The sequence below is a fragment of the Symsagittifera roscoffensis genome, chromosome 2 (assembly GCF_963678635.1).
Source record: "Symsagittifera roscoffensis chromosome 2, txSymRosc1.1, whole genome shotgun sequence".
In the NCBI taxonomy this organism is placed as follows: domain Eukaryota; kingdom Metazoa; phylum Xenacoelomorpha; order Acoela; family Convolutidae; genus Symsagittifera; species Symsagittifera roscoffensis.
Window position 1 is genome coordinate 43,910,601 of NC_087063.1, and position 15,123 is coordinate 43,925,723.

General features: G+C 35.4%; 2 protein-coding genes across 3 annotated transcripts in view; one reads left to right on the forward strand and one right to left on the reverse strand.

Annotated features, from left to right (window-relative positions):
- Window positions 1-15,123, forward strand: part of LOC134840539 (26S proteasome non-ATPase regulatory subunit 14-like) — a 436,784-nt gene that overhangs the window by 46,325 nt on the left and 375,336 nt on the right. The gene's annotated exons all lie outside the window — the stretch shown is intronic.
- Window positions 4,101-14,793, reverse strand: LOC134840592 (uncharacterized). The gene is made up of 4 exons (XM_063856509.1): window positions 14,729-14,793; window positions 14,002-14,277; window positions 5,912-6,183; window positions 4,101-4,527 (listed from the first exon to the last, which is right to left on the reverse strand). The coding sequence occupies exons 1-4, from the start codon at window positions 14,785-14,787 to the stop codon at window positions 4,202-4,204; spliced, it is 933 nt and encodes a 310-aa protein (XP_063712579.1). The 5' UTR covers window positions 14,788-14,793; the 3' UTR covers window positions 4,101-4,201.

Below are 15,123 nucleotides of genomic sequence, written 5' to 3' on the forward strand. Positions count from 1 at the left end.
ATCACTAGTCTTATTTAATCAACTGATGAGGAACATCAGCAGTAAGTTTTAGTGCAAAAAGCACGTGAATAAAATATTTGATAATATTTTTCGAAAAATTTTTTTGTGCGCATAGAATGAGCATGCTGCAAGCGGAGTCAAACAATTATCGGCATGTTTGAAGAACAGAAAAAAAATACCAATAAATTAAAAAAACGTTGTCTTTTCTTTCTAATCGGTATAGTAAGATGTATCCATGACTAAAAAAAAGAATAAATAAAACAAAAATCAAGTCCTTTGATCAATTCTGATCAATTTGATCATTCTGCTCATTGACCCATCACCGCTGCATGCACATTTTATCATGCACCGAATTGAGTTTGATTTGCTTCATTTCAAATTTGACTATTATTATAAGCTGAATCTGAAACAATTTACGCCATACATTTTTTGGTTCCGCATTTTGAAACAAAAACAATTGACCTGATTATATATAAAACTAGACTAGTACTTTTTGAAGAGGGAATAGTTTAAATCCTAAGTGGGGAAACTTCAGCCAATCAGAGTCGAGCAGTTTACATGCTGGGATGTTAACTTGATCAACGAAAGTTTTCGAATGCTTTCAACTGTTCACTCCGCAAATATTGGAAGTTTGACATTGTGCGAACACCCTCAAAAAGTTGGAAATTTCTAGCATGGTCTCAGTCAGGGGCGGATTTAGAAGGGGGGGGGCGGACGCTCCCCCTCAGGGATTCGACCCCCTGCCGACCCAAAGGGTCCCCCCTTTGATACTTTTTCAGAAAACCATTTTTGGCCAACCTACCCTAAAATTTTTCTAAAGGCGCCTTGGGCGCCAATATATACTAACTTTGAGGGGGAGCACGCGCCAAAAAAACGCGATTTTTTTGTCAAAATTTTTCAAAGTGCCCAAAAACGGCTTTTTTGACTGTTTTTTCAAAAATTTACCTGCGGCGCAGAAAATTTTGCCAAAATAGGGGCAAAACAGTGCTTTGGGAGAGCTCGAAAAATCAATTTGGTCGACCTAAAAAAAAAAGTCGTCGAAATTTTGGAAATTTTTTGAAAATCCGCCCCCCCCCTCGAGAAAATCCTAGATCCGCCCCTGGTCTCAGTTTTGTCACCAATTCAATTTGAGAAAATCAAAACAAGATTGAAAGTTAACGAATACTCGGTGCCCTTAGTTTTGATAAATATTTAGAAAAAACACCGTGTACAGAAAAACAGTTCTGCATTTGCTGTTATTCAGATCTAAATTTAGCAAAAACTGGATGAAAATGGGCGAGTCTCCATTTCTTATTTCTGCTATGTCGAACTTCAACAGCATATTTATGATTAATTAATAGGGAAGGCTACTCAGGTGAAAACTAACTTTAAGTTTAAAGGGGTAGCATGCGCCGGAAAAAAATCTGCTCCAAACACTCGAGAAAACCCTAGAATTGCCTCCAGTGTATGATCTAGCATACTTTGAAACCATATTCCCGAACCAAAATATCAGGATTGCACTTTTTTCTGGTTTTATATTTCATATAATAGAACTAGGAGCTATCAAAATTCTACTACCCAAAAACTTTAAAACATTTCTCTTCTCTTTTCAATAAAAAGCAGTTATAGCTGTCAGCTTCAGCAGAGTCTTTGTGTTCAATTGTTCCGATCACACGATGTGGGAAGAATTGGGGCGTAGCTTGAGATTTTCGCCCTCATTTTGATCAACTCGAAAAAAAATTGTTAAGTGTGGTTGCGTTAATTCAGAATCCAAAAAATCGAAAAAATACTGATTAAAAAACAGCTCAGAATTTATCCTTTTTGAGATTATATGAGATTAAGATTTACAAGATAAAATTGAGCTTTCAGATTCTTTATTTTTCAATTTCTAGATCTTTTTTGCTAATATAACCTCTCATTTGGCAAAAACAATTAACTTTCCGAATTTTTACCTTATCCTCTTGTTTTTTACTGTTTTACTTCAACCCTTGTGGTCGAAAGATTCTGTGCTTTTTGAACATCAACCAGTTAAGCTTATTCTAATCTAATTTTTTTTGTCAATTTTAATATCAGATATACAGTTATTTGGATAGGCAGATTAACAACGAAAATAAAAATCAAGAAACTTTTTCTTCGTATTTTTTTTTGCAATCATTGCGGTTAGAAAACCCTGGTGTGATGTTTGTTTTAAGTAAACCGAAATCAATGCTCTTTCACTATATTTGGACACTATGATAATCTACATCCGCATAACAAGGATTGCTATACTCTTGGTCAAGTATAATTTACTAGACTACTTTCAGAACAAAAATCATTGATGATCTAAGAACTATCTTCAATTTTAGACTTTTTGCAGCTTATTTCTCCTTATACAGCGGCAGTTCTGACATCGTACTGACCTCTGGTACTGATTTCAGTGTTGACCTATACCTAGCAAAAAAAATTGCCGCAGTTATAAAAAAAATTAACTCAACTATTCGGCATATGTGAATTTTGTACCTTGCAACGAATTTCCCCCTTTTGCAATTGGAGGGAAATTAGTTAACAAAGATCCTTTTAGTCAGTAATTAGACTGAGAAAACTTTTCTCAGTCAAATATTGTCTCTGGTGCTAGATATTTCAGGTTTGTTTTTAGCAAACCTGTCTTTTAGTAGACTCTAAATAATTAACAGTTCATAATTTTAACTTCAAATTAACTTTAAACGCAGGATTGGAAAGTAGTGAACGCTTGCTTTGCTAGGCTTTTTCGGCATGAGAGAGCCGAAACAGAAAATGGGTTCAAGAGAGCGCAAACTTATTAGCGGAAGATAATTTGAAATCTGAAAATATCTGAGTTCTGTTTGCAAATTGCTGGCCATTTTCTTGAATTCTGTTTCGTTTTGGAGCAAAACCGGGGCATACAACAATGCCGAAGTATAACAGTACCAAAAAAGAAAATGTTCAACAGTTTCGAAAATTATTTTGAATACTGTTTTACTGATCCCAAATCACTGACAAGTATTTTAATTCAAATCAGCGGAAGTTGACAAGTCGAAAATGACCAATTTACTTGATGCCGCTTGCTAAACAACCAAATTTCCCAAAAAGCGCTATCATAAAATTTTCTGAACAAACAATTAACTAGTAAATTGTCAAATTTTTTTTTCGGTTTCGCTCCAAAACACAGCTTCCAGTTTAGGCACTGCTGTAATTCAGATCTGTTCAACGCCCCCGCAAAACCAAAAAAAAATTGACAATTCCTGAGTTAGTTGTTCGTTCAAAAAAACCATGACACCGTGCTTGGGCATTTTTGTTAGTTCAACAAGCGGCATCAATTAAAATGGCCATTTTTGACTTTTCAGCCGTCGATTTGAATTTTTACTTGTCATTGACTTGTGGTTAAAAACAGTATTCAAAGCAATATTCGGCACTGTTGAACAACATTTTTGATCTTCAGCATTGTACTTCGGCACTGTTGTACTGACCCGCGTAAATCAATGTTAAATGATTATGTTTTTGAAAAAGATCAATGTTCTTGACAAAGTCGGAAATAATTGTTTTAATTAGAAAAACTCAGCCCAAACTAACTTTATTGCGCTTTCCAAAACAATGAGTCAGTTGAAGAACCAGTTTTCAATTTTTATGCTAAAAGATTGACATGCTAATTGAGACCAGCTATAACTGACATCTCAAACACAGATGGGACGTTCTACTTCGCAAATACAAGCAATCTCATAAGTAACTCAAAATAAAACTTCACAATACAAGCTATGTACCGCACCTTGAGCTATATTCCAAACGCTTTGTATCGCCGAGACACACTTCGTCTTCTTGACACACTTCAACTGACCGAACGAAATTTACACCAGTGTTGCCTTCAAAGAGTTAAGGTTAGCTAACGAAACATGAATGTCAGAAATTAAAACCAAATAGGGGTGGAAAAAGAGAGGGTGGCAAAAGAGAGTGCAATGGGAGGTCTGAGAAAGAGGCATCCCCCTGCGTGGGCTATTATTGAGAAGGGTCCTCTATTTCCACTAATACTCGGAACAGATACCAGCCGAACCTCCAGTGACCTCCGAACACAAACAAAATGCAACAGCCTTGTCTTTGAAACAATTTTCAGACAAATTGTCCGTAGCGTAAAACATTAAATTCAAAATATAAAATTTGACCAAAATCTAACCGCAGTTACTCCGTGCAATTTATAAAAAAGAATACGAAAACAGGATGCACTACAAAGTACTTATAGAAACTCAGTTTGTATCCAACTTTCGAATACTTCAAGCGGAATGAGTGGCTGATCTGAGATGACCTTGACAATGATTGGATTCAAGTTGAACAGAATCAAGACACTGAGTTGCTTGGTAAGCTTCTCTTCGTACAATTCAAATTCGACGTTATAGGCGAAGTCGGGCCAGGTGAAGTCGAGTGCTCTGAGCGCGAGTCTGATGGAGTTGATAGTGGTATCGTGACCACTTAGTAGACAGATAGTACTTTCATCTTCGCGTTTCAGCAGTCGCAGAAGTTCTTGGAAGAGAGCAGCAGAGGCGAGCTTCAAGCCGTTCTCAACTAAACAAAGTTCTGATAGAGCATACTTTACACAGAGGCTTTTTCAAAAAATGTGTCGACCTTTTTTAGGTCGACCAAAAAGATTTATCGAGCGCTACCCAAGCACTAAGAAATTGGCAAAATTGAGAAAAAAAACAAGCCAAAAAAAGCGGTTCCAGGCATTTTTGTGACGGTTTTGAAGCAAGCGTATACTAGTTGCCAATGCTTTGTTACGAATTGTCGCTTGTTACGAATTGTCACTAGTTACGAATTTTTGCCCAACACGCGCTCCCCTCAAGTTAGTAATTATTGGCGCCCAAGGCACCTTTAGAAAATATTTAAGGTCAGCCAGTCAAAAATAGGGGTCGTAAATAGTACCAAAAGAGAACTTTTGGGTGGCAGGGGCCGAATTCGCTACTGTCTACCCCCTCCCAATCCGCTACTGGAACAAAACTTACGAAGCGGAAATAAAGCCAACAATCTTTAAGCAGACACCAGTTGATCCGGAAAAATTGATTTTGCAAAAAGAGTTTTAAGTCCGCCCTGAAACTGCAACGAACAAAACTTGCAACTACGATAAAAATTGCTTTAAAGCACAAGAAAAGCCGGTGATGTGGCAACAAAGCCGAAAAAACTTTAGCAGACCAACGAAATCCCCGCAATTCAATTTCATACATACTGAAAAAACAAGGTTCAACCGGGACTCAAACCACATTTTTAAGGTGCTAAGGCAATCATCTTACCTCTATGCCAAATACGAACGAAACTGTTAGTTGTTAAGGTTCAATACTAAAGCAAGCAAGAAAAGCCAGCAAAGCTTGTAAGAAAAGTTGTTAACGGAAAAAAGTCTAGTTCCCGATTACAAGACTCTTGCTCTCGCAAGTGTAATTATTTACGAGCTCTAGTTTCTAAAGTCCTAATGCATACCCCAGAATCAAGATCAGCTGTTCATGAAAATTAAAGTCAATTTTGAGGCAACAAAAATATTGCTTAATTCATCGGCTCCAGCAAATAATAGTATTTTTCAGCCAACTAACATCTTTATGAAACTCTTTGGCGTAGTTGCAATTAATAGCAAAAATTGATTGCAAATTTCGGCAATTACAATTAATCGATTCTCCGAACATGTGATTTCGTGAGTGGCAATTATATTTATACCGCTCCATCCAAAAGACTCCACAGGAATTCGACACCCTCACCACCTAAAATGTCCCTCCCCTAATTTTTTAGACAACCAAAAAAAGTAACACTTTCCGCAAAAAGCAAAAATTTGATAAGGTTTTTGTTGATGCCGAGCTGAGAGCTTTGACCCTCTTACTTCGTGTCGGTCGGAACAAAAATAAAGGCAAGAAGACATCAGGTACAAAAAGCATTACTTCTTGCACCCCCAAAAGTTTCTACTAACTGTTCAATGTTTCCATGGCGACAGTGTAGCTGCAGAACCGCTCACTCTTCTCCAGATCCGTCCTCGTCACCCCAGTCCCACTCAGCAACTTCATCATATCGAATGTCCAGAAGGAGCAAAGGTAGTCCCGCACGTGGTGGAGATTCAGATCCTCTGGATCAATGCCACATTTCTTCTCCATCTCCGCTGCCCATTCTGTGTAGCCTGGCACAAACTGCGCTTTCCGCTTGTGATTATGCGCTGCTCTCTGGGACTCTTTCAACTCAGGATATCTAAAGGAAGAAAGGATCTGGCCAAAAATTCAGGAGAAAAAGCAGCAGTCCGAAGGCCGCAATTGATGTCGGTGAACGTGCAGAACGAGTATTTGCGATAATTTCGCATGCGATATATTTCAAGTTACCGTCTGAGATCAAAGAATTTACCTATCTACGCCTTGTTGTAGCAGAATTTCCCCCAATTTCTCGATAAAAGTCAAAATTTTGATATCAGGATATGCTGCAAGATTTATCACTCAAATAAAAAACACTGTCATATTTCCATGCATATTTTCCGTGATTTTTTATGCGCACAATTTGACACTTTTTTAACTCACTATTTTTGGTAATTAAAAGTCAACAAATCTAGATATCTTTTTCCAAACTTGAAACATAGCTTGATCTTTCTATTTCATTCTTTTTACGAGTTAATCACACAGAGGTTCACGTGTTTCTAATTTATTCAAATCAAAGTTATCCGCAAAACATCAGACGCATAAAATCTGTCTTGTATTCACTATACGGCCAAATCGGCGAGAACGAGAGAACCTTATTACCGTGCAAGTAGCTCAAAACTCAAAGACTAGAGTAGTTATAATAACGTCGTTTTCTTGGTAGGGGGGCAGTATTGGAACTAAATGTCAAAAATTGAATAACAAAATCTGAAAAAACTAAAGAAATAAATCTGATAGGGAGCGTCGACTCCCTATCCACTAACCAACCGAATATTAGTCTTTAAAAATTTTTTAAGCCAAATGGAAGTTAATTGAAACAAGACTGCTCGCATATCAGAGTAAAGCCTTGAATGTTCTGACTGCACTTAAGGTCAATTGAAAAGTTTTTTTTTCGTTAAATAATTGACAAAATTATTGAGAAGATTTTTTTTCATTTCTTCGTTTTATCCCCTCACACGCTATCTAAAACACTAACGTTGTGTTTAGCGTCTCGTATTGTGATAATAGGATTAAATTGCTGGCCTCAATTCAATTTGGAACGCATTAATTCTTACGAGTGTTATGAGTAAGCAATATATCGCACTTTAACTATCCCAAATTAACCGAATTAGCAATTTTCAAACGACCTTAATATTACGAAAAATAATCTCAGGTGAAATATCTTTTTAAAATTGAGCTTAAAATAACAATATCTCTCAGATGGTATAAAACTTTCTTATCAAAAACCCTTAGTGAACAAGTCGAAAATGGACTGAAAAGAAACCACACCAAGAATAAACATTCCGAACTTTCTTCGAAAATCCGAACAATAAATATTAGGACATCCAATCACAAAGGTACGCGCTGCGCTACATTATGATATCTCATTTGGACATCTTCGAACTTTTCTGACAGTTTCTAAAATCGCGTCAAAAACCATCCAAGGTTGGATTAAAATAAATAAAGATAGCCAACAGACAAATGAAGTAGTGTTCACACAGAGACGAAGCTGAGCTTCGAATCATTTGCGATACAAAAATAAATGACTTTGATTAATACTATAGGAATATACACCTCAAAAATCTAAAAAAAAACTTCAAAAATAGTTTTTTTTTATTGTCAAAAAGATATAACAACTGGAAAAGGACGCAAAAATTCTTGGAACAAAAGTATCTGCACCACTAGAAAGCTTCCAAAATGTTGTGCAAAAACTAGTTGTTCTCTAAATAGTCGAAAAATTTCTGTTTCCACAAAAAGTAGGTTCCGAGTGGAATCGAACTTCCGGGATTTCTCGTCTCAAGAATGGGTGTTACTACTGCACCAAATGCACAGAACACTCCTTGAACTTATAAAAAAAAACTTGCAAAATTTTTTAACACAGGCAAAGTGGAGTTTTTTTCAGAAGTACAAAAATACTGTTGAGAAAAACTAGGTCTACTAAAATTTTTGACAATTTTTGAGCAAAAATTGTCGACAAAATAAGCCGACAATTTTTGAGCAAACACCAGTTGAACTGAAAAAAAAAACAATGATTTTATGAAAAAGTTTCAAGTTGCCTAAAAACACAATGAACAATAGTTGTAACCATAATGAACATAGCCAACTGACAGTTGAAAAAGAGAGAACGCAAAAAAACTGACTTGTGTTTTGAAAAAATCGTAACCTTCGAATTTCGAAAATAATAGATGTCCTTAAAACTCTTTTGAATTTCCAGAAATTTCTAAAGTTTGCACTTTTTTCATAAAACTAACCCAATTTGAGAAAACTGGATCATTGGGTAAAGTTTTTATTCCGCAGGGAAATCTGATAATTAAATTTCATTTTTAAAATTAGATGTCGATCACGTTTTTCGTGATTTTTAAATTTGATAGTCGAGTTTCCTTTCCTTTTACCAAAGGAAATGAATTGAACTTAAAAAGGAATCAAAAGTCAAACCGCGAAAAAGCAAATTTGAGCCTGAACAAATTTTATGAGTTTTTCTGAAAAAAAAAACGAAATACAAATCATCGCGACCTATAGAAGAGTCTGAACTACGTTCATCGAATTAGAAAAACTAGCACGGTCTCGGATTCGGACCATTGATCCTTCGCGACATATCCCCGATCCTTACCACCACACTACTGGACCCACATTTTCATGAAAATGACCTTGATTAATAAAGCAAGCTATCGAATTATTCTGTTAAACTAGTTGTTAACTAGAAAAAAAGTCTATATTCCAGTTTGTTAACGCTTGCTTATCGCAAACGTAACAAACTCAAGGAAACCAAAAAATAATCGAAATTTTTTTTGAACTTTCAAAATACGAAGCAAAAATATATTACCTTAAAGCTCTTAGAACTTCAATAATCTTTTAAAAACTTATTAAAAAACTTAGAAAACGTTTTACGTGCACGATTAGAAATTTTACAAAAAAAGCTTTTAGAATGCTACAAAGAAGCAGATTTTTCAAGAAATCCTTCCCGCGGAACTAAGCCGTCAAAAAATAAGCAGATCGACCATAATCTAAGCTAGCCGAAATTTTTCATTTTGGAAAAAAACAAGTGTGGACTAGAATCGAACTCCCGAGCTTTGTTATCTGAAGCATGGGTGTCTTCAAGAATCTTTTATGATTTGCAATGCAATTTTTTCACACAGAGGGGAAGCTGAGCTTCGCACCACTTGCCAAACAAAAAAATAAACGCCTGTGATTAGAATGATAAAGAAAAGAATGATAAAAAACTTAGAAAAAAAAACTTAAAAATCGTGCACGATTAGAAATTTTACAAAAAAAAGCTTTCCAAATGCTACAGAAGCCAATTTTTCCAAAACAGTCCTTTCTGCGGAAATAAGCCGTCAAAAAATAAGCAGACATACCATAATCTAAACTAGACAAATTCAACTCTAAGAATTTATCCTGAAAGAACAGAAATTAAAGATGAACCACTTCGTGCATTAACTCGTAATGATAAACATCACCTGCTACTAAACAATTTTTGCTACAAGCGGATGAAGCTTACTATAAACTCCACAACTCAGCCACTTTTAGTTGAAAAAAAATACGCTTACCCGCAAAGCGTAACTGCCAGCGTTCATTTACGTGACCGACTTAAACGCTTACATCCTCAAAAGATTTCATTGCAAACAAAAACAACACATGACAAAAAGGAACTTAAAAACCTATAAAATACTATTTAGAAAACCAACTACTGCAAATTACAACAGCTAAAAGGACAACGGGATTCGAGCCTCGAACTTCCCTCTTAAGAAGCACTTGCCCTAATGACTAATCCACTACAGCTTGGATTACACAACTTTCACCCATATTCTACAAAAAGGCAAAACTGCATTTAACAAACGCAGAAAAAAGCAAAAACGACCAGCAATAGCTCTAAAAGGCAAAAAAAAATCCAATAAAAAAGATACAAGTTTTGAAAGAAAATTAATTTGAACAGAAGCGAAGTGAACAGAAAATTAGACTTGCCCAAAACCGTATTTGCCTCTTTACTAAATAAGTAAGAAGTGAGAAAATTTTTGAGAAATTGCAATCTTCTGAAATACATAAAATTTTTGATACAAAAAATAATGAGTCGACGCTTCAGTAGGAAAAATTCTCGCAACTGGTTATTTCGATTGAACCCTTCATCTCAGATTTGATTAGTTCTAAGAAAAAAAATGTCTGAGAAACAATTTAAGTTCTAAAACTTATATTTCCGAAATCCACAGCTTTTTTATGCAATCAGAAGGTCGTAGCCGCTTAAGCAGAGAAGACTCCCAAAACCGAATTTCTCGATTGAGAAACGGTTTTCTCGCTTCTAAAAACGGTCAACAAACCAAAAATTTGACATTTTCGCATATAATACCTTTTTCTGTAAAAGTATTTGGACGTAGCCACTTATGCAGTAGATATTTAAACAATCTGTTGTCTCGATTGAACTCAAGATTCGAGAAAAGTCAAAATTTCACAAAACGGTCAAAAAATCAAAAATTTGACTTTTCCGAGGGCCATAACTTTTTGTAAGAAAAATTGGGCGTCATCGCAGATGCAGAGGCGCTTCCCATAACCCGTTAGTTCAATTATAACCAAAATCTCAGATTTGGGAGAAAATTTCTAAGACAGCAAAAAAATCAAAAACGGGTCAAATATCCACCCCCTTAGACTTTTTCGAAGGCTGTAGACGGTAGGATAAAAAGAAAGCAGACTAGGAGATTATGCAGGCACACAGGGTAGCAAGCGGTATTTTCATTGATACGCCTTTTTTGAAATTCGGTAGAGCAGTTTTCTACTGAACTAAAAATTTTGCTGAGTCCCATAAATTTTCATAATACCTGATTTTGTTTAACAGGATTTTTTCGTCGTGGAAACTACCCAAAAAATGTTAACTAAACCAATACAACATACCAAAATTATTAAATCAAAAAATTTAGCAAAAAAAAATCAAAATCAGAGTTGGTAAAATGACAAATTACACAACATTCAATTATGGTAGAAAAAAATTCAGATTCAAAATAAAATCCCCCTTTACAAAGTAGGCCGATGAAAAATAGTTTCAGATAACATAGATGAAACAAAAAACGGAACATGAACGGACAAAAACTATGCCGAAAACCGAGAATCCGAAAAAACTCAAACTTTTTTTTCTAATTTACTTGAAAAAATAATGATTACCCGAAACGTACTCCACCTATTAATTCCTAGATGAAGTAGTTTTACTTGACTTTTCAGAAAAGTGAGCATGTCTTGAATATTACCATTCCTATAAATGAATCATAAATAAAAGCAGAAAGACCTTCATATGTTCGTTGAGAAAACTGACAGATTGTCAACTTTCAAACCTCCATAAAACTTTTCGCAAAATAATAGCAGGATGATTAACTTCTTATTTTTCAACAAATATTCAAAAATGCAATAAATTTCCCTACAACACCGTAAAACAAAACACTCGCAAAAGCTTGCTGATGTAAATATTAATTTCAATTTAACTACGAATACACTTTAAAAAAAGGATGCTATTTCATATTGCCAAAACAGAAACAAAATTGCTCAATGATATTGAGCACAAGAACTGAACACAAAAATTGGAAACTTGGTTGAAAAAAAAGAACCGATGTCATAACATTACGATTGCTGGTGTTCTGAAAAGATTTCATTCAATAGCAGAAGAAGTAACTTTAGGGGGGGGGGGGTCAACCCAGGGATTCAACCCCCTGTCGACCCAAAGGATCCCTCTCTGTACTATTTTTAGATATCCACTTTTGGCTGACTGACTCTAAAACTTTGGCCCCAAATATAATAATTTTGAGAGCGGAGCGCGCGCCAAAAAAAACGCGACTTTTCGATCAAAAGTTTTCAAAAAATGCCTAAAAACGCCTTTTGGCCTATTTTTTTTTTAAATTCAGTGACTTGGGAAAGCTCAGAAAATCTATTTGGTCGACCTAAAAAAGTCTATTTGATCGACCTTGCAATTAAAAAAAATCCACCCCCACCCCCCTCCTATCGAGAAAACCCTAGATCCGCCCACTCAAATTTTTTTCAGCTTAAATAAATCAATTTAGGTTTGATAATAATATGCTAATCAGGAAACAATTTGGTTTTAGGCTTGGCTATTCGACTAATGATGCTCTTCTATACACAACAGAAAAAATCATATTCCATCTTGATAAAGATAATGTAGCAGCTCTTTTTAGATCTCTCGAAAGCGTTTGACTCACTTCCACATCCCGTCCTCAAACAAAAACTGAGGAACCTTGGTTTTGAACCATCAGCCACTGATCTAATAAATTCTTTTCTAGAAAACAGACAGCAGCAAACAATTATGAATGGTACATATTCAGATTAGTTTAAGTTGGAGCAAGGTGTTCCTGAGGGTACTATACTAGGACCCCTGCTGTTTAACTTACATGTTAATGATATGTCAGAAATTCTAGACAAGTCAAGTACTCTAGTACAGTACGCCGATGATACAACACTGCTAAGTTTCCATTCAAATCCGATATCCGCTTTACAAATCAATGAAACCAGTTTCAACAGAATACTCTCATAATTTCATTTAAACCAATTAATGCTAAATGTAGACAAATCATCATTTTCTCTGCTCCATCACAAAAGAAACTCATAGAAAACTGCAAGTAGGAAATACCATATCAAAATATCTGAATCCGTCAAGTTTCTCGGTGTTAACATAGATGCATGTTTAACTTTTTTTAAAAAAGCAATTAACAAAGTGTTACATAAGAGGGCCAGTGCAATCCAAACAATCAAATGCATAAGAGACGAAATTACTCTGCAAACGAGAATCCTTTTACTCAATACCCTTTTATTAGGACATTTACACTATCCATGCATGCTTTGGAATGGTTGTACTGAAGAAAACCTAGACAAAATGGAAACCAAATAAAATGGGGTATACGAATTGTCAGGAACATAAACATAAGAGAATCTGTCACATATGTGAGGGAAAAACACAGAATTCCCACTGCTAGAGATATAATCAAATACAGATCAATAAAATATCTTCATGAATTAAGCTAAAACAGAATTAGCGCATTTAACTTCCTGCAGTTTCCGAATTCTAATTTCCGCTTTAATCATCGCACCGGCTCAATTCTCCTGCCAGGATTGTGTAAAACCGATTTTCTTCGAGATCATTCCTATTTACACCAACAAAAAGTTTTAATTTGGTAATTCAAAACATCATCTCCACGAAGAAAACTTGTACGCTATAAAACAAATTAATTAAAAAATGCTTTCTAGAGGATAAACTCTGATACATATAAATGGTAGACTCTTCCCCCTTACTTCTTTAGGAGAGTCTTAACTCATCTTAAATAATCTTATGTATTCAGTGACTGATGAAACATTTTTTAAATTCACGTATTTAATCATAATGAAAACTTGTTCTATCCACAATCAGTTTTGTAACTGCAAAAGTTGATGCAACAATAAAATATTTTCTCTCTTGCTCTCCCTGTTTGATACTTTAACATAATTTGAACTCACCGTTCAAAAATACCCTCTTTGAAATAGTTTAAATAGTTGCTTTAAAGGTAATGATAGCAAACTTTGCCAAGCCGCCTTCAGCTATGAAATTGTTCCAAGTAGAACACTAAAAATGCCAGCACGGTTTAAAACCATTTATCCACGAGGGAAAGGAACAACATACGAGCTGTACAGCTCAACACGGAGAACCGCTGTTGTGCCCCTGCTTAAGAACTACAGGATTTTTTTTGCTTGATTTTCTCGGCTGGGTAATGTTGCCTCACCCTCAAGCAACGAGCACGGATCATGGTGGGCCTCGAACATCCGACCTTTTGACTGAGAGGCGGTGACGGTTGAAAAAACCATCACCCAAAAACATAAAATTCCCATGAATTAGTTTTTTATAGTGCCTGAGCCAAGCGCTCTTTAAACGAATCAAACGTACACTGAAACTGGCAGAAACATGTAGTTCTTTTTCACGTCATCCAAGATATTAATTTGAATATTTGGCTTCGAACTGGCAAATTCCAAAAACCCATTCATAACAGATTTCAGTGACTCTATTAATCGCTCTGTTGGTGATGAAACTGCGCGTAATGCTCGACTGGGGTTCTTTTCGAATTCAGTTGCGAAGAAGGACTTGTAGCGACTATAGAGATCTTTTCCCATTTGAAACATCTGCTCTGCCCCTTTTGTAGTCAGCATTGCATTTGCGTTGATACTAAATCAAACAGGCACATTATTTCAATGAGCAGGTCTGCCGATTGACGCGTTTTCTGAAGTTATCAAGGGAAATTTGTCATTCAGTTTTGCTCGTCACCGAAAAGCACCTCTAACAACGGACTTCAAGAGAAATTAAAAATAGCTTATTAACGCTAGTCATTAAGCTAAACAAATTGCAACGTTTCTCTGTTCAGATTTTAGCAATATGAATATTACTGCAAATCAATGACTGGGATTTCATCTCGAAAAAATTGCAAGGATACTTTTTTTTTGAAAAATTGGTTTAAAAAAAAATTTGATCGTTAGTTGACCATCTATGGGATGTTTTTGGCATATGAGAGCTTTTGACATGGTATTTTTTGTTCTATGCAAGATTTTGCTACGATATCTTTTGATTTGACGTCGAATTGTCATACAAAACCTCTCGCTTTTAAGTTCAATTTAGTTACCTGCAGTCGAATTCCAAATTCAATCCTTCGCTCGGAATTATAGATACTTCTTTGTACATATACAAATCCTTCCTATTTCCTATTTTTAAAGTTTCCATTAAAATCCGATATCCGCTTTACAAATCAATGAAACCAGTTTCAACAGAATACTCTCATATTTTCATTTAAACCAATTAATGCTAAATGTAGACAAATCATCATTTTCTCTGCTCCATCACAAAAGAAACTCATATAAAACTGCAAGTAGGAAATTACCATATCAAAATATCTGAATTCGTCAAGTTTCTCGATGTTAACATAGATGCATGTTTAACTTTTTTAAAATAGCAATTAATAAAGTGTTACATAAGAGGGCCAGTGCAATCCAAACAATCAAATGCATAAGAGATGAAATT

Excerpts from the sequence above, each read along its gene's own strand:
- LOC134840592 (XM_063856509.1), bottom strand. The coding sequence starts at position 14,787 with ATGTACAAAGAAGTATCTATAATTCCGAGCGAAGGATTGAATTTGGAA. Across the intron at positions 14,278-14,728 it reads AATTTGGAATTCGACTGCAG|TATCAACGCAAATGCAATGC; the intron begins GTAACTAAATTG and ends TGTTTGATTTAG. Across the intron at positions 4,528-5,911 it reads CGCCATGGAAACATTGAACA|TTGAGAACGGCTTGAAGCTC; the intron begins GTTAGTAGAAAC and ends AACTTTGTTTAG.